This window comes from Abramis brama (assembly GCF_963993115.1).
Source record: "Abramis brama genome assembly, chromosome: 8".
Taxonomy (NCBI): Eukaryota; Metazoa; Chordata; class Actinopteri; order Cypriniformes; family Leuciscidae; genus Abramis; species Abramis brama.
The window spans coordinates 40,007,264-40,025,660 of NC_139970.1; the positions used below are offsets into that span (position 1 = coordinate 40,007,264).

The 18,397-nt window shown below is 38.2% G+C and overlaps 1 protein-coding gene across 1 annotated transcript; it reads right to left on the minus strand.

The window, feature by feature from the left end:
* Nucleotides 1-1,373: 1,373 nt before the first annotated feature.
* Nucleotides 1,374-18,278, minus strand: klhl23 (kelch-like family member 23). The gene is made up of 4 exons (XM_084123223.1): nt 17,886-18,278; nt 14,024-15,241; nt 2,120-2,272; nt 1,374-1,952 (listed from the first exon to the last, which is right to left on the minus strand). Exons 2-4 carry the CDS (start codon nt 15,234-15,236, stop codon nt 1,642-1,644), a joined length of 1,677 nt encoding a protein of 558 aa, XP_083979349.1. The 5' UTR covers nt 15,237-15,241; nt 17,886-18,278; the 3' UTR covers nt 1,374-1,641.
* Between the last annotated feature and the right edge of the window lie 119 nt (nt 18,279-18,397).

Here is an 18,397-nt window from a genome sequence, read left to right on the forward strand (position 1 = left end):
CTTTCCACACGATTGACATCAGGTTCAAGTACGCCCACAAGCCGTGCGAGTTATTCGTGTATTGCATGTTTGGCTGGTGGTTATGTTGCCGGCATACCGCCTCCCATGGCCGAAACTGGTATTACGACACCTGTCGGGCCGTGGCTATTAATGCTAATGCTAATTGAGGTTGATATCTCTGCAGCACTATAACTTGACATTTTTTTAATGACATCATCGCCCTTATTTCTTCTCATTCTTTTGATGCATGTAGCTCATTTTTTGGATATTTTTACCTCAATTTTTACATAAGGCACCTTTAAGGCCCGTTCACTCCAAGAACGATAATGATATACAGTTGTGATTAAAATTATTCAACCCCCATTGCAAATCAGGTTTATTGGCAAAATGTATAGACTTACAGCTGTTTGCAATGAACAAATCAAACAAAAGTAATTGAAATGGCTCAACACAACAAATGTTTCAAGTGGTTTCCCCAAATTCAACTGAAAATGCAACTTTTAATGACTTCTGCAGTCTCAAGATTATTCAAGCCCCTGAAGAGAATCCCTCACAACAGCACAAATCTGCAAAACTGATGTTATCTCAAGCACACTTGATGCAACAAATCAAGGGGCTCATTAGTTGAACCAGGTGTGCTTGAGCTATAACACATGAAATATATGAACTGGCTAGGTTTGTTGAGTGTCACGTTTGACCAAAATAATGGTCCAAAAAGTTAAGAGAAGATGTCATTGCCCTTCACAAACAAGGAACAGGATACAAACAGATAGCCCTAAATGTTCCTAGAGACACCGTTGGAAGCACAGTTCACAAGTTTAAAGTTAACAGAACAGTGGTTACACTACCTGGACGGGGCAGAAAAGGAAGCTATCAACGGCTGAAACCAGATTTCTGAGAAGGCAGGTTCAGAAAAACCCTCGAGTGACTGCAAAAGACCTGCAGCAAGACTTGGTGGCAACAGGCACTGAGGTTTTCAGTAATGCGAGTACTAAACGCAGATGGTTTCCATGCCAGAACTCCAAGACGTACACCACTACTGACCCAAAAGCACAAGAAAGAACTTCTTACACATCACAAGGCGCGTTTCCATTACAGATTTGCACAAAACGTTTGCGATTTTTTTTCCAAACATACCACGTCATCCAAGTCAGGTGACTGTAAATGCGCAAAAACTTGTTTCCATTGCAGTTTTGCAAAATATTTATTTTTTGAATTGCCTGAAAAACCACCTCATGCGAGCGTAAAATTTGTTTTGCGATAAATGGGAGTTTTTGCGAAATTGACGCGTCTCCATTGAGCGTATTTTCAATTCACAATTTCAATTTGCGCAATTAGAAGGGTAATGGAAACACGGCTACTATCACTTGACTTGAACCCCATAGAAAATCTCTGGTGGGATTTGAAGAAGGCATGGGCTTAGATTCCTCAAAAACGCTGACAGAAGCTGGTGTCTGGTTATACATCTCGTTTGCAGCGGGTCATAACAGCAAAAGGGTGTACTAATTTGATTTGTGACCTAGAAATTCAGTACTGCTTATTCGTTTTACGACATTGCTTGAACTATTTATTTTCAGGTTCATATAAATACATGGTGGTCTCAGACTTTTAGACCCCACTGAATGTGATTGTGTAGTGATTTCACATGCTGAACACACAAACGCAACCGTGTGAGCGTGCGGCCGATGGGAGGTTCCCCACGATCTCCCAGCAGTCTATCTCAGGGTCGTACCTCTCTATACTCTGCAGATACGTCCCCTTAGAGTATGAATACCCTCCTGCTACATAGATGCACCCGTTTATAACGGCCGATCCACACTCCATCCTTCTCTCCTTCATCGCACACATCTGTCTCCATTCATCTTGTTCGGGGTCGTAGCAATCTGTGATGGTGGTCTGACCGCCGACCAGATAAAGCTTATTGTTCAAGGAGACCGAGCAAAGACCGTACTCTGAAAGCAAAGAGTTTTGATGAGTTTTTCAAATGATAAGGGATGGTGAAGAAGGTTAAATATAGGCAGGTACATCATTATGACAGAAACCAGATGGACTCATTTCTGTTAGGATGCTGGTGGAGAATACATTTTGGCTCATCTGATACGAAACGTAGGTGGCTCACCAGGATGTGGACATATCGTTGTGATGGTCCACTCGTTGATATCTGGCCAGTAAGTCTGAATCTTCTCGTAAGTGCAGGTTCCTCTGTACCCATAATGCCCTCCAGTTACATAGATTCTTTCATTCACCACGCAAGAGGTTGCATTTCCCACACCTTTAAAGTAAAAAAAAAACGATGAACTTCCATCAACAGGCATTTTAAGTCTTTGGTACTTGAAAGTTTTTCTGTGTAAGACAATACATTTTGCAACATAATTTTTTTTAAACTGTCTTTTTTTTTTTTTTTTTTTTTTTAGTTTTTATTGACATTCTGTAACAATTGTTGCATGTACATCCGTCTTAAATATTAATCACAAAGTGTCAACATGAATGTCCGTTTTCCAGAAATAAAGAACATAAAAAAAAACAAAATAAAAACAAAAACATGAACACTTAGGGAGTGAAGTATGGTTACTCCTACATATACAGGATATTATCATCTCAGGTTAAGCAAATCAAAGTCCGGCCTGTGTGATGTTATATAGTCTATCCATTTCTTCCAACGTAAAACAAACAAGTCCTTCTTGTAGTTCAAGTCTGCAGTTAATTTTTCCATCCTGCATATATCCATTGTGATGTCCATCCACATGGTCAATGTTGGACTCTCCTGTGAAAGCCATTTTTTTTGTGAGTGCCTTTTTGCCTGCAACTAACAAAATACTAAACAAATGTTTGTCTCTCTTTGTCCATCCATCTGGCATGAGTCCAAAAAAAAAGACTTTGCTTTGCAAGGGCAGGTGGCTCCCAAAATTTTCTTGTATTGCTTTATGTATTTCCTTCCAATAAGTTTTAATAACCTGACAGCCCCAAAAAACATGATAATGATTTGCATTCATATTTCCACAATTTCGCCAACAGGCTGGGGAGTTACCTCTATAGTGTGATTTTTGATAAGGTGTAATAAAATATCTTATCAGGCTCTTCCAGCCAAACTCCTTCCAACTCTGTGAGCTGCTACATTTCCATTGATATTCCCAGATTATTTCCCATTCATCCTCTGACAGATCTATTCCTCCTTCCCTTTCCCACTTTGTTTTGATGTATAGGGTTGAATGTGCTTTCTTGTTTATAAGCCCTTTATATAGACCTGAAATAATACCCCTATCTTTGTTTGCATCATAAGCCCTTTTGAACATATCTAACAGCCGATTACTTGATTCAGATACATACTTTAACTTGTCGCTGATAAAGTGTCTCAGCTGCAGGTATCGATAGAAGTCCTGTGCCTCTAGAGCATATTTCTCTTTAATTTGTTCAAAACTAAGGAGTGTGTTATCCTTTATTATCTTACATAAAGCTGTTACTCCTTTATTTGTCCATTCCTTAAACTGTCTTTTAATAGCTAAAGTTGTAGTGAAAAGCGACACTACTATGGAAGTAAAATAATGCCAAATGTTTTTGAAACAAAAAAGCCTGTTGAATTGCACTACTTGAAAAAAATAGGCATTGCATGCTTGCATGTTTTCTCAACGAGCTCCCACTACAGCTGTGGGTGGGCCGTATATTTCACAACACTGTAGTAAAAAAATCTCACTTGCGGCACCCTCCTCCCCCTTTCTACCACTGCTCATGTCTATTTGTTATTATGGGAGCCGGCCAACTTTATCGTGTGGAGCTATGTCTACCGAGGTGGGTAATACATCATACACAGCTAAATAAACTTATCATTGCATCTAAACCAACAACATGTTTATTAGATCCAATACCAACTAAACTACTGAAAGAAGTGTTACCTGTAGTGGAAGAGCCTCTTCTCAATATTATTAACTCGTCTTTATCTTTAGGTCATGTTCCAAGAATATTCAAGTTGGCAGTTGTAAAACCTCTTATTAAGAAACCACAATTAGATCATAATAATCTAGAAAATTACAGACCCATTTCAAATCTACCATTTATGTCTAAAATACTAGAAAAAGTTGTGTCCGCTCAATTGTGCTCTTTCTTGCAAGAAAATAATATCCATGAAAAATTTCAGTCAGGATTCAGACCGCATCATAGCACAGAAACTGCGCTCGTTAAAATTACAAATGATTTACTTCTAGCTTCTGACCAAGGCTGTATCTCAATACTAGTTTTACTCGATCTTAGTGCTGCGTTTGACACTATAGATCACACAATACTCTTAGATAGACAACAAAACTACACTGGTGTTCATGGACAGGCATTAAGCTGGTTTAGATCGTACTTATCAGACCGCTACCATTTTGTCTGTTTAAATGGGGAAAAATCAAAGATAACGTCAGTAAACTATGGAGTGCCGCAAGGATCTGTGTTAGGCCGAGTGTGTTTAAACAGGAGTGTGTTAAAGATATAAAATACTGGATGACGTGTAATTTTCTGCTATTAAATTCAGATAAAACGGAGGTATTACTTATTGGTCAAAAAAACTGCCCACAAAACCTCTTACAATACAACTTTACTTTAGAAGGATGTCCTGTTACTTTATCCACTACAGTAAAAGACCTGGGTGTTATATTAGACCGCAACTTGTCTTTTGAAAATCATATTTCATATGTTACAAGAACAGCCTTTTTCCACCTTAGAAACATTGCTAAGCTACGTAATATGCTATCAGTTTCTGATGCAGAAAAGTTAGTTCATGCATTCATGACCTCAAGACTAGATTACTGTAATGCTTTATTAGCCGGTTGTCCTGCATCCTCAATAAACAAGCTACAGTTAGTCCAAAATGCAGCTGCTAGAGTTCTTACTAGGTCAAGGAAATATGATCATATAACACCAATTCTATCATCTCTACATTGGTTACCTATAAAGTTCTGTATCAATTACAAAGTATTACTAATGACCTATAAAGCACTAAATGGTTTAGCTCCTGGGTATTTAACGGAACTTCTATCGCCCTACAATCCATCGCGCTCTTTAAGATCACTAAATTTGAGGCTTCTGGTCATTCCTAGGATATCTAAGTCCACTAAAGGAGGGAGGGCATTTTCATATTTAGCTCCTAAACTGTGGAATGGCCTTCCTGATATTGTCCGAGGCTCAGACTCGCTGTCCCAGTTTAAAACTAGATTAAAGACGCATTTCTTTAGCCAAGCATTCACATAATACTTACCTTTTATACTACAGTTGAATCAGATTGAATGCATTATTGTTATGAACAGCAGCTACGCTAATTATTTCCCATCTGCTTTTCTGTTGTTAGGTAAATACAGATTGTCTGCTCCAGTTTGTATCCAGCCTCCCATGGAAACTACAGATGCCCCAACACCCGTGCAGAGACGACTCGACGCCTGTGAAGAGACGACTCGACGCTGGCGATATGTTTATGCCCTAAATTAATGCATGATTAATTAACTAACTGTATTTTTCTATGTACATTTCTGAAATGTACATTCTGTAAAGCTGCTTTGAAACAATATGTATTGTGAAAAGCGCTATACAAATAAATTTGAATTGAATTGAATTGAATACACAGTATCGTATGGCATGTGTGTTTATGTCGAATTGCCGTAAAGCAGTTTGTGTTTCTCGCTCGTTCTCGCTTCTCACGAGACTTCCTATTTCCAACTTACCGGGACGTTAGTCCCCATGTTGCAAGGTTGGTTTTCCGCCAGGGAACGCTGGGGGGTGCGGGTAAAGTCACCATTCTCACCAGAACAGGTTATTTAACCATCCAAATGATTTCTAAACAGATTTATTAAGTTGAAATAGTTGTCAAGTTCCCCTTTAATGCATTGTATTTTTAGGGCTTGCATTTTTATGGGCTGAAATTCAACATGGTTGAATATTTAAGCTGTGAATATTTCAATTAAAAACATTTCAAACACATTTTCATTATTAAAAATTCAATAATCCATATTCACCTTTCATATTTCACTTCCAAAATATTCAAATTGTTTAAAAATACAACCTATAATATTTAACAGGCATTTTTCGGTCCATTTTATTTCGCTTTGCAAATTCGCTTCCACAAATTCAGTGGTTTAGATTCGACAGTAAATTCAACATTGACATCCAGGAACTGCAGGAAAAGCAGTAGCATACTCCGAGCATACTCTCCATCTGCTGTTAGTCGACCTCACCATCAGGAGGTGCAAAAGCGCGTGTTGTAGACGAAGACCAGAGCAACAGTTAGAGCAAGCCATTCATTCATAAAACTCATTTACAGCAATGTAAGTGTATTTGTGATTATTATGATGGCGGTTTTATGGTTACTTTTCCTGTAGCCTACATGCATCTTTCTCTACCATGAACGAGATTATAATGTTATTCCCCGATGCGGATGTACAGATCCAGTGTTACATTTTTTTTTTTTTATACTTTCATTTTTATTGGAGTTTTATGTCAACAACAACAACAAAAAAAGAAAAAGAAAAAAAGAAAAAAAAGTAACATACATTGAACAAAACCAAAAGAGGCAAAGGAGGAGGTACCTAGTACAATTGAAACAAAAATAAGTCTAGTTGTAATCATCGGAATCACTGATCAATAAACCTTACATTTACAATACTTCTACCATCTTTTGCACAAGTTTACCAGAAACCCAATCAGTAGAATCTCACAAAATTAACACACAGTATACAGTTGTATTGGGAAGAACAGTTATGCAGTTTCTAGGGCCAGAAAATGGGTCCATTTTCTCAATTTTTCCTTAAATGATGATTCTCTTAACCTTATAGTGTAGGTTAGTTTTTCCATTATAAAAATGCTTTGAATTAAACTTGTCCATTGCTGTAGATCTGGGATGTTCGATTTGAGCCAAAATCTAGTAATAGAACCCTTTCGGGCCGCAGATAATAAAATCTTGGATAAATACAGGTCCTCCTTCCGCACACTTTCTGTGATGTTTCCGAGAAACATAACTTTACATTCCTTTGGGATATTGTACCCCAGCACCTTCTGTAAAGTATTGTTAACGATAGTCCAAAATGGTTGAATTTTAGGACATGTCCAGAAGATGTGGGTGTGATTTGCGTCCCTACTTCCACAGTCCCTCCAACAGTCTTGAGGTATCCCAAGTTGTTTACTCTAAGGAGTGATGAAAAACCTCATAAAACACTTCCAATTAAATTCTCTCCACTGTTGGGAGTTGGTGGAGGTCTGGAGTAGACAACATGTTTGATACCATTCCTCCTCCTTTAATTCACACTCCCATTTTGCTTTTACATAGAGTGTAGTGTTTTTCAAGTTCTCCATCAGACTCCGATAGAGTTTAGACACAATCTTATTAGTCTTTTGTTGATAAGCGCCACACATTATTTCAATAAGAGGGTTTACCACGTCAGAAGAAAACCCCTTAATTTTTTTGCAGTAGTAATCTCTCAGCTGTAAGTATCTGAATAGATCCTGGTTATTTAGATCAAAACTATCCTTTAGCTCCTGAAAACTCTTCATCTTGTTTTTGATAGCTATGCAGAAAGCTGTCAGGCCCTTACTCATCCAATCTTTAAAAGTACTGTCATAAATAGCCGGCTTAAATCTGTTATCCAGTGCGATCCATCTCAGTATGTTTTGATCATTTTTAAGTTTCAATTGCTTAATCAGAGAGAACCATATCCCAAGGGAAAATGTAACTATAGGATTCAGACCCTTCCTTAGAGTGTCATCTAGGCCTTCCTCTCCCAACAGGGTTTGAACATTATAATCTGGTACATAAGTCTCAATATCTTTCCATCGTGCAATATAAGAGTTATCACACCAAAGGCACAAAGGTCGTAGTTGTGCAGCTTGAAAGTACAGTTTTAAGTTTGGCAAAGCCATTCCTCCTTTCTCTTTTGGCAGATGCAAAGTAGAGAGACGTATTCTGGGGCGTTTTCCTCCCCATATAAACCTTGACACCATTTTGTCCCATTGTGCAAATTGTTGAAGTGGTATTTCCACTGGTAGCGACTGGAACAGATACAGGAGCCATGGCAGAATATTCATTTTTATTACATTTATTCTGCTACTAAAATCTAGCGGGTAGGTCGACCACCTCTCCAAATCTTTTTTTGTGTTATCATTTATTGGATTATAGTTTGCTTTATATAGCAGCTCAGGTTTTTTGTTATGATTACACCTAAATATTTCAGTGTTTTTGTTTTCCAATTTACATTTAATTTATTTTAAATTTCTTCTCCTGGAGAGTAATTAAAGTGAATAATTTGAGTTTTTGTGATATTTAGTTTATAACCAGAGCAAACATGAAACTGTTCAATTACCTCCAAAAGTTTAGGGAGAGAGGTGTCCAAGTCCTGCAAGTATAGCATAACGTCGTCAGCAAATAGTCCTATTTTGTGCTCCATTTGTCCCATAGTGATACCCTTTAATCCCTCCTCTTGTCTAATAGCCTGTGCCAGTGGTTCAATATACAGAGCAAAGAGGATGGGGCTTAAACAACAGCCTTTCCTCGTCCCTCTGCTCAAATAGAAACAATCTATTAGAGACCCATTCACTTTGATTCTGGCGGTAGGCTGTTGGTAAATTGCCCTAATAATTTTTATTGAATCTTGATTAAATCCAAATCTTTCCAGCGTCTGGTACAGGAATTCCCACCCCACCCTATCGAATGCCTTTTCCGCATCCAGGCTTATAAGAGCTGCACTTGATTTATCTCTGTTGATTTTTCCGAGTATGTGTAAAGTTCTTCTAATATTATCCCGTGTTTGTCTACCTGGAATGAACCCACTCTGGTCCTCATCAATCAATTCTATAACAAATGATTCCAGTCTTTTAGCAATAATTGAAGTATACAATTTATAGTCCACGTTCAGAATGGAAATGGGTCTGTAATTAACACAATCATCTCTATCTTTCCCCTCCTTGGGAATCAAAGACACAATGGCCTCTTTCCAAGATGGTGGTATGCGACCTTCCTTTATCGTCCAGTTGAAAGATCTTAATATAATTGGGTTCAGTTTGTCACGAAATTTTCTGTACCACTCCGCAGGAAACCCATCACCACCCGGAGTTTTATTAGTCTTCATTTTTCCTCAGTGTCCTCAAACACTCGTTTTTTGGGGTCGACAGCTTATGAAAACTTATTTCTGGGTTTCTTAGCTTGTTTGCTGTACACCTTGTCACATAGCAGCTTTTAGGCATTATTCTGTCTTTTGTTAGAAGCAAGAAATGACAAGGAGGCAGCCTCTCGCAATGCAAAGTCAATGGAGACGGTTGGTTTGTTTTCCCCCTTGGTGGGCGTGGTCTTCAGATTATGCGCTCTGTCTCTATGGAACACTGCAGCGGCGTCTTGATGTGAGTGATCATATATATTCTAATCACCAGTTATGGCTAAAGTTAATCCTCTGGGGTCGACAAACGCGTCGGTGCATTTTGCTGGATTTTTTCACATAGCGGCAAAATATGAATATGCCTATAGAGAGCGCGCGCTATTGACATCAACTCGATAAAACTAATCAAATGCATGTACTTTACGTCGTCTTGCGACCCTGTGAGCAAACTCTCCATTTTAGAATCTGACAGCAGGTCTCAGGTGCACGCCCCCCCGCTCAGCCCCGCCCCCGGTTCGTCCCCTCTATCTCCGCTGGGGTCTGCCCACTTTTCTATCATTTTTCAAATACTGTCAGTGGGTGGAGTCAGGCTCTGACCAGGGGTTTAGTTACCCTTTAAGGGTAGTGTTTAAAATTTTTCCAATTGCTTTTTTATTTCTGATTTGACTAGTTGTGTCCAGATTATAATTCAGTATTACATTGAGATCCCCACCACAAATACAAATTCCCTCAGATTCTAGAGAGATCACATCAAATAAGTATTTAAAAAAAGATCTATCACTATTTGGAGGTGCATATACAAACTTTTCAGCTTTGCCCTTCACTATAACATAGCGCCCCTCTTTGTCTTTTATTTCTTTATATATGTCAAATTTCAAAGACTTCGAGATGAGGATGGCTACACCTCTTTTGTGACTATGAACACAAGAGCTGTGGCAGATTTCCTTGTATCCAAATTTTTTTAGTTTCTCATGCTCCTGTGGTGACAAATGGGTTTCCTGCAGAAAGATAACGTGCTTATTTTCTTTCTTTTTTTTTGTCATTGCCCTTGCTCTTTTGATTGCATTCCCAAGACCGTTTACATTCAGTGACATTATTTCAAGTTTTTGTATCAACAGATAATAATAATAAAATAAAATGTAGCTCTTCCTCCTCCCAATGCCTCCAAAGCAAAAAGCAACAAAAATGAACTAATGAACACACAAAAGTATTTAACCTGAACACACTGACTTCCAAAATGAGGTACTGGAAATACACTCTGGGTTATAATCCCAAGTTCCCAACATCAAATGAGGGGGAAAAGCCTCGCACGAAGCGAGGGCTCCCTCCCAGAACTAGTGATAACGCAAAATGAGTTTCACTCATTCCAGCTCAAACTTGTCATCCTCAAAGTAGGGTAAATATATTCATCAAGCCTACAATAGAATCAACTTTGTCAACTACAACCGTAGGTCTAATCAGCACATGTTTTATGTGTGGGTTGTTGGCCCCAAAATAAACAAGCGAAAAAAGTACCTGTAGGGCATGCTGTAATTAAGTTAGGACGGGGTACGTTGAAACTCCTGTAGTCGATCGCGTACGCGTTTGATAGCTCCCTTATCTCTGTGGCGAGGGACGAGTTGCCATGGTGATGCGCTCTCCAGCTGATCCAGCAGGACAGCCGTGTCGAGTCCTCCGCGATCCTGGGGTTCTTCCACCTCGATTCCCTGATTTCTCATCTCACGTGCAGCCTCCACCGGGGTGTGGTACAACCGTGGGCCCGTGTCCCAATGGATTCGAAGGTTGGTAAAAGGTGATTGAAATCGGATGCCTTTGGCCTTTAGTGCGCTCTTTATATGTTTATAAGCTTGGCGCTGTTGCACCACAGCCGCGGTATAGTCATGGTCAAAAGCTACGGGCTTGTCTCGTATGAGCATCTTCTTCTGCCACGCGTTTTTCAGTACAGTCTCCTTGGTCTTAAATTCAAGAAAGTTCACGATAATGGATTGTGGGGGGGCATCTGCGGTGGGTTTGGGGCCAAGGGAGCGATGAGCTCGTTGTATTTGCAGGGTCTGTACCCTCGCTGATCAACTTTTCATTTCGAAGTAGGTTTTCAACGAAGGTTATTGTGGAGCTGCCCTCTTCTCCTTTGCGGACCCCGTAAATTCTCAGATTATTCCTTCTCCCCCTTGATTCCAGATTGTTAATCTTGTCCATCATCTTCTTTTGCTCCTTTAGTGATTGTCTGAGCACGTCATTAGCTGCCGCTGACCAAGTCTCAAGCCCTCCTATGCGACTCTGGGCTTCTTCGCGTTTTTCACTCTGTAGCTTTGTCACTGTTAGTTGTTGGTTGATGTCTTGTTTAAGAGTATTCATCTCTTGTTTCATGTCCGCTTTGAATGCATCCAGATCTGATTTCAGCTCCGCCCGTAGGCCACTTATCTGCTTGCTAATACTTAGCATAGTTTCGTGTAGGGTCTGCGTTGTTGTCTCGCCGTCGCCATCTTCTTCATCGGTGTTCGCATGTGCTTCGTCTTGTTCGAGATTTTGCTGTTCTTTATCTCCTTGTATTCTCCTAGGCCCTCTCCTGCCTCCCCCTGGCATATTTTCAGACAAAATAGTCTATTTCAGAAGCAGTCAACTTGAATTTCAGGGGAAAATACAACCCAACTTTGAGGAGCTCAAAGACTAATCTGCCATTTTGGTCAGCCGTCCGCCGGAAGTCCCAATGTTAAATTTTTGAGGTTGACATATATTTCTCTTGGTTGTTTAGTTGCCTTAACTTTATATTGTGGCGATGTGCTGCATGCAGGCTATTAGGGTTTCCCTCAATACTTAAGGATTCCCCTGCTGGACATATACAACGCTTAACGTAGCTTAATGGACTAATTACAGTGATATAAAAGATCAAACTCGCAGGCAAGCAGATGGACTCAGAATAACACGCAAAGCTTAATGCTGAGCGTTTCCCAGTGATAGACTGGCATAAAATTGGCTTGACGTTGGACATTCGCACATTTAGGGACCGTCTCTAAAGTGTATACGACTTTGGTATACACGTTTCTAACTTCAATAGCATTTAAATAGAACGACTTACAGTCATAAAACCAACTGTAAAGTGTTAATTTAGTGTCAGGCATAATGCACACCCTTTGGATTTTGGATATTTATTCAAATAAATTAAAGTTTGCTATTGAAGTTAGAAACGTGTATGCCAATGTTGTATGCAACTTTGGAGACGGTCCCTAAATGTGCGAATGTCCAATGTCAAGCCAATTTTACATTTATTAGGCTACATTTAATCATTTAGCAGACGCTTTTATCCAAAGCGATTTACAGTTAAACTAACAATAGGAGGACAACAATAAGCAAGTGCTATGACTCTTCCCAGTTTAAGCTAATGCAATACACGTAGGCATAGCCTACTATACTATACTATACTATACTATACTATACTATATATATATAGAGAGAGAGAGAGAGAGAGAGAATAGAATAGAAGAGAAAGTGTTAGTATTAATTGATCAAGTGTTGATTTTGTGCCAGTATATCACGAAACGCTCAGCATGAAACTTTGCGCGTTAAGTTCATATTCTGAGTCCATCTGCTTGCCTGTAGCCTACAGCCTACATCTCCAATAAGGTGCGAGTTTGGTCTTTTATATTACTGTATTAGTCCATAAAGCTACGTTAAGTGTTTTTGTCCCGAGACAGAAGGGGAATCCTTGAGTATGAGGTATTGAGGGAAACCGATTATAATCCTGTTCATGGTAGAGAAAGCTGATGACATGTAGGCTACACAGGGAAAGTAACAATGAAGTTATTGAATGAAACATAAACACAGCTTTTGTGTCTTTATCATCTTTTATATACTGACACAGATAATCATTTTCATTTTATGAATGAATGGCTTGCTCGTCTGTTGCTGGTCTTCGTCAACAACACGCGCTTATGCACCTCCTGCTGGTGAGATTGACTAACAGCAGATGGAGAGTATGCTCGGCAATCTACTGCTTTTCCTGCAGTTCCTGGATGTCAATGTTGAATTTACTGTCGAATTTGAACCACTGAATTTGTGGAAGCGAATTTGCAATGGAAATAAAATGGACCGAAAAATGCCTGTTGAATATTATAGGTTGTATTTTTAAACAGTTTGAATATTTTGGAAGTGAAATATGAAAGGTGAATATGGATTATTGAATTTTTAATAATGAAAATGTGTTTGAAATGTTTTTAATTGAAATATTCACAGCTTAAATATTCAACCATGTTGAATTTCAGCCCATAAAAATGCAAGCCCTAAAAATACAATGCATTAAAATGCAAGCATGGTTAATGCAATGCCTATTTTTTTCAAGTAGTGCAATTCAGCAGGCTTTTTTATTTCAAAAACATTTGGCATTATTTTACTTCTATAATAGTAAATAAGTCTCTTTTGCTGCTCACCAAAGCTGCATTTATTTGATTAAAAATATTGTGAAATATGATTACGATTTAAAGTAACTGATGTCTATTTGAATATCTTTTAAAATGCTATTAGATCTGGTAGATTTGGCAAATGGCTATTTATTGAAGTTTTTTTGTTTGTTTTTTTAAATCCCAACAAAAAATTAGGGAAAAAATACTTCCAGAACTAAGGCCGCTTAAAAAAACCCTCCTTTTTTAGTAAAAGGTTGTGTGTAAATAAACTGAAGATACGTCCCAATTTACTTATGCACTATTCTGTGCCGTTTTGTAGTATGAAAGTAGTGTTTTTACACTGAAAATTTCAAAAAGTAAAAGTGAACTTCAAATACTCAGATCATGCAATTAATTGTGGGATGTTGGACACTTCATGACAAAATAACCTTATAAAATTCATACACTACTACACAGTTGAGTACATAGTATTGGTATATGGTGAGTCATTTGGGACACAACTTGAATTTCTCATACCTTGTATCATATCCGCCACAGGGAACCATGTCTTCTTCAAGGGGTCATAGAATTCAGTGTCTTGTGTAGGAGCTCCTGCCGTATATCCGCCTATGACATATATGCACCCCCGTAAAGCCACGGAGCAGTGGTAATATCTGGCTGTGATCATCGGACATCCTTCTGTCCATTCATCCGAGTCTGTGTTATAAATCCACACGGTGTCTAAAGCATCTACAGTCTCTGTCCTGTATCCTCCGGTCACGTAGATATCAGGGCCTTGAAGTACCACACTATAACTCTCTCTTGCATAGTCAGGCATGTCTTTGCCCTGAACCCACGTGTTGGAAACAGGGTCCCACATGTGGACTTCACACAACGGATGCCAGTAATATCCACCAATAACATACAAGCTGCATGTTAGTTTTTTGCAGCAGTTTGAGAAACCTTTGCTTTGCTTCAAGGAGGTGAGAATTAGGGATCGCAATTTGCTTTCAAAGCTTTGTTTGTGTAGATCCAAAGCAGTTTTGAGATATACATCATTCACGTCGAGATGGATGCAGTTGAGAAGCTCTTTCAGGTGGTCTATTCGAGGAGCCGCGTCATGGGCGACCCATTTCACCACAGCGTCCAATAACGTCGCCTCTTTCCACACATTAAGGTTTTCAGTTGCTAAAATCACTTCGAGCTTTTGGAAATCCACCTCTAGGAACTCCTCCTGAAGTGTGAGTTCCTCAAAGCGGCTCAGTATGATCCTCAAGGCCGCGCGCTCCAGTGAAGAGCATACGTGAAGCTCGGCGAACGAGTGCATCCCGAGACAGTTGTCGACATCCAGCAGACGAATCAAGAAGTTCTCGCAGGCTTTCTTGAGCGAGCTGAGCTGCAACAGGTCTGCGGCCTCCAGAAGACTTTGAACGTTGCTCTGGGTTATGCTGATCTTTGAAGTGTAGACGTAAGTTACCAAAGCACCCAGAATCTCCCCGTCTATGCAAGGTAGGTTGATGGTGTCATTCAGACGTTCTCTCATGTCTAAGGTGAACATTACCTTGAAATAGGAGCTGCGGGCTGATAGGACAGCCTTGTGGCAGTGGAAGAGCTGTCCAGATGAAGACTGCAGGGTGATGTCCGTGAACAAACCACTGCTGTGGAACTCGTGAAGAGCTTCCAGCACTTCTGATGAATGTGAAGCGTCGCAGAACTCATACGAGTAGCCGCTTTGCACTTTTCCTGACATTGCAACTGGAAAGAGATGATTTTCAACACTGTAAACCCTAATGCTCAAAATAATGAATTGGTTTGAGTAGGGTCAACTTAAATTAAACAAATTAGTTATTAGTATTTAGAACTTTCTTTTTCTTTGGAGTTCACAAAGCTGACACATTTTAAGTCATCTGAATTGTTTAATTGTTTTGAGTTTTATGAACTTGTTTATTTTAAGGTAGACAAACTTGAATTTAACTAAAACTGGGCTGTGATTTCTATTTCCCAGCATGCTTTGCCATGACACTCAAAAGGGAGAGTTAAGTTTTATATAATGTTTTTTGTGTGTGTGTGTGTGTGCAAGATTTAAGCTAAGAAATAATGAATTGGCATAAAATGTATGTAAATATGTAAAAAGTAAAATTTCAACAGATAAATAGCTAATTTAAAAAGCAAATTTAATATTTTAGATGCTGGGGCTAGTTGTCACATTTATTCCAGTGAATATTTTTCATTATTATTTCTGAAGGTCATTTACTGTATATGAACATTAAAGTCTTTAATATTAAAACATGGTTGTTTATTGTCACACATGTTGACCTAGTCTTAGTTTGTAACACCTTGCATTAAACATTATAGGCAAAATGCAAACAGTAAAACAATTACAAAAAAACAATCATGAAAAAGCTATATGTAAATTGTAACATATAAAATCTTATATTGTTTTGGCCAGGAAATAGTAATTAGTCAATTGTATAAAATTACAACATCTAAAACACACGTGACAATAAATTTGTCTGACATTTATCTCTTTTCTGTTTCAGCTTTTGTTTAAACTTCTTTCATTATATAGTTGACTCTTGTCTGAATGTATATAGTCTGTTTTTTACTGGGTTCACTTGTTTACTTAACAGATATAACAAAAATATTTTTAGAAATTTTAGTTATGAGCACAAGATATGGCCCAATGACGTGACGTGCAATGTCCAAACCCCTTTATGAAGTCAAAATAAGGAAATGTTTAATAAAAAGCACATTTATTGAATCTATTGATCCCTGTTTATCAAATGATATGAACATATATTGAGGGTATTACAAAGTGTAAGAATTATTAGACATTATAGTCACATTATGTCATACCGGATAACTGTCCGGACCTTAGAGTGACATACAAAAAAGCCAAACAAACTGTAAAAAATCTAATAAACCCTAACATCTCTGCCACAGGCATTATTGTATGAGTCTTGACAACAATATATTTAAATATTACAAAGAATATGACATTCAGTTGATTGTTATGCTTTGGAGCATTCTGTCCCAAAACTGGCTGTCAGCCAATGTCATCCGGGATAACAAGCAAACTGGAGCAATTTTATTGTGAATTTTATTTTGACACGATGTGAGACAGCATGTTACACAATCAGGAAGACCCTGAAGGACCCCCAAACAATGGTGAAAGGTAAGTATGTCTTTCATAAAATGTGTTTAAATTACCCTTTTTCCTCACTAGCACACTATGTAGTAAAATCCTGTGTCATATGGGATAACGCTAAAATAACATAATGTGGATTTAATGTAAATATGTTTATTTAGCTTGAATTTACATATTTGGAAGTTGAAGGTAAAGGTTGCAGATTTCTATAGGTAGCCAAAAATACTGCCTGATTAAGATTTAAACTGAGTTTTGTCATACCGGATAACAATTTTGTCATATAGGATAACAGTTATTAACATTGTTTAGTTGAATATTAGCAAAATATATAATTCATAATAATATTCAATTACAATTACATTTAATTATTGTCCAACCTGTCATATTGGGGAATCCGCCCCTTTAAGAACAGGCCATCCACTCTAATAAATAATAAAAGTTCAGTGAAATGAGTGAAGGTCGCCTACTTTAACCCTTTACATTATTTATGAATATTGATGTAGAGTGACTATGATCATCAATAAAATGGTTCAAGGTACTTTTCAGTACTAAATTAAACCAAATTTTGAAAAGTTGTGCTGTTTTGATATTCATAAACATGAAAAAATTGTTTAAATGTATTTGTATACTTGCCAAATCTGGGAAGAAACCACACTGAGTTTGTCTGTAACAGTTTACACACTGAAAACCACATCTGTATTTCTTTACAGTGGAGCCTAATTAATTTCCGTGGAAAAACATTGCATAACATAAACATTAATTATTTAAGAACAAAAAACAGTGTCTCAGCTGGAGAAAATAATCCATTATGTATTGGCTTCAATATATCGACCAAATTTTCTTATAGGCCGAAAACGATAACATTAAAAATGAACATATATCAGCCGATACCGATATGGTGACCGATATATTGTGTGTGTGTGTTTGTTTTGTTTGTTTTTGTTTTTATATATATTTTATTTTAGTTTTAGTTGTTTTAGTACATAACTAAATGAGAAATTAGAAAACAACTAACGTTCGCTGAAATAAAGGGTTAATTGTTTTATTTCAGTTAATTCATTTAAGTAGCATGTTTGTTATTAAGTTTTAGTTAAATATAATAACCCCGTGAACCTTTGAATTAAGTTTTTGCAAGCAACCTATTACAAAAACACTGCGAATGAAAACAAGCCTTCATGCAATTTATAACTCGTTACCTCACAACCTAGATGAAGCTTGTGACAACTAGCCCCTATGTAAAAACAAGCTTACCTGGCCCGTAACTGACTGACACAGCTCGTCCTTTCTTCGCTGGAGAAGTTTTATCCCCAACAGTGCAACTTGTGCTCGGACAGATCAGACATGTGGCCCCTGTATTTAGTCTCAGCCACTAGAGAATGTCGAGCTCCTATTTTGGTATCTGTGTGTGTAATAGCTGGAGACTCGCTGCTGTCACCCGCCACTAGTGATTCAACACAGCCGTCCTTCAGCCATGTGACAACACCAGTATGCTCACACGCATCCCATCTTTACAAAGACATGTTCAAAGTGCCACCATTTGATCGATTCTTCAATCAACTGAGACATAATACTAGCTTTCACGTTTCAGTTATCATGGCAGTGCTGAGTGTATAATCCTAATAAGGATTAAAGCCGTTGCGTAATAACGCTTGAGGGAAACTATAGTACCAAGGGCAGCCGAACACCAAGAATTAATCCATTCCGAGCGATGCTTCACCGCTTTCTTAACTCGTTTAAAAAACCTTTGTTTATATAGCTTAGTG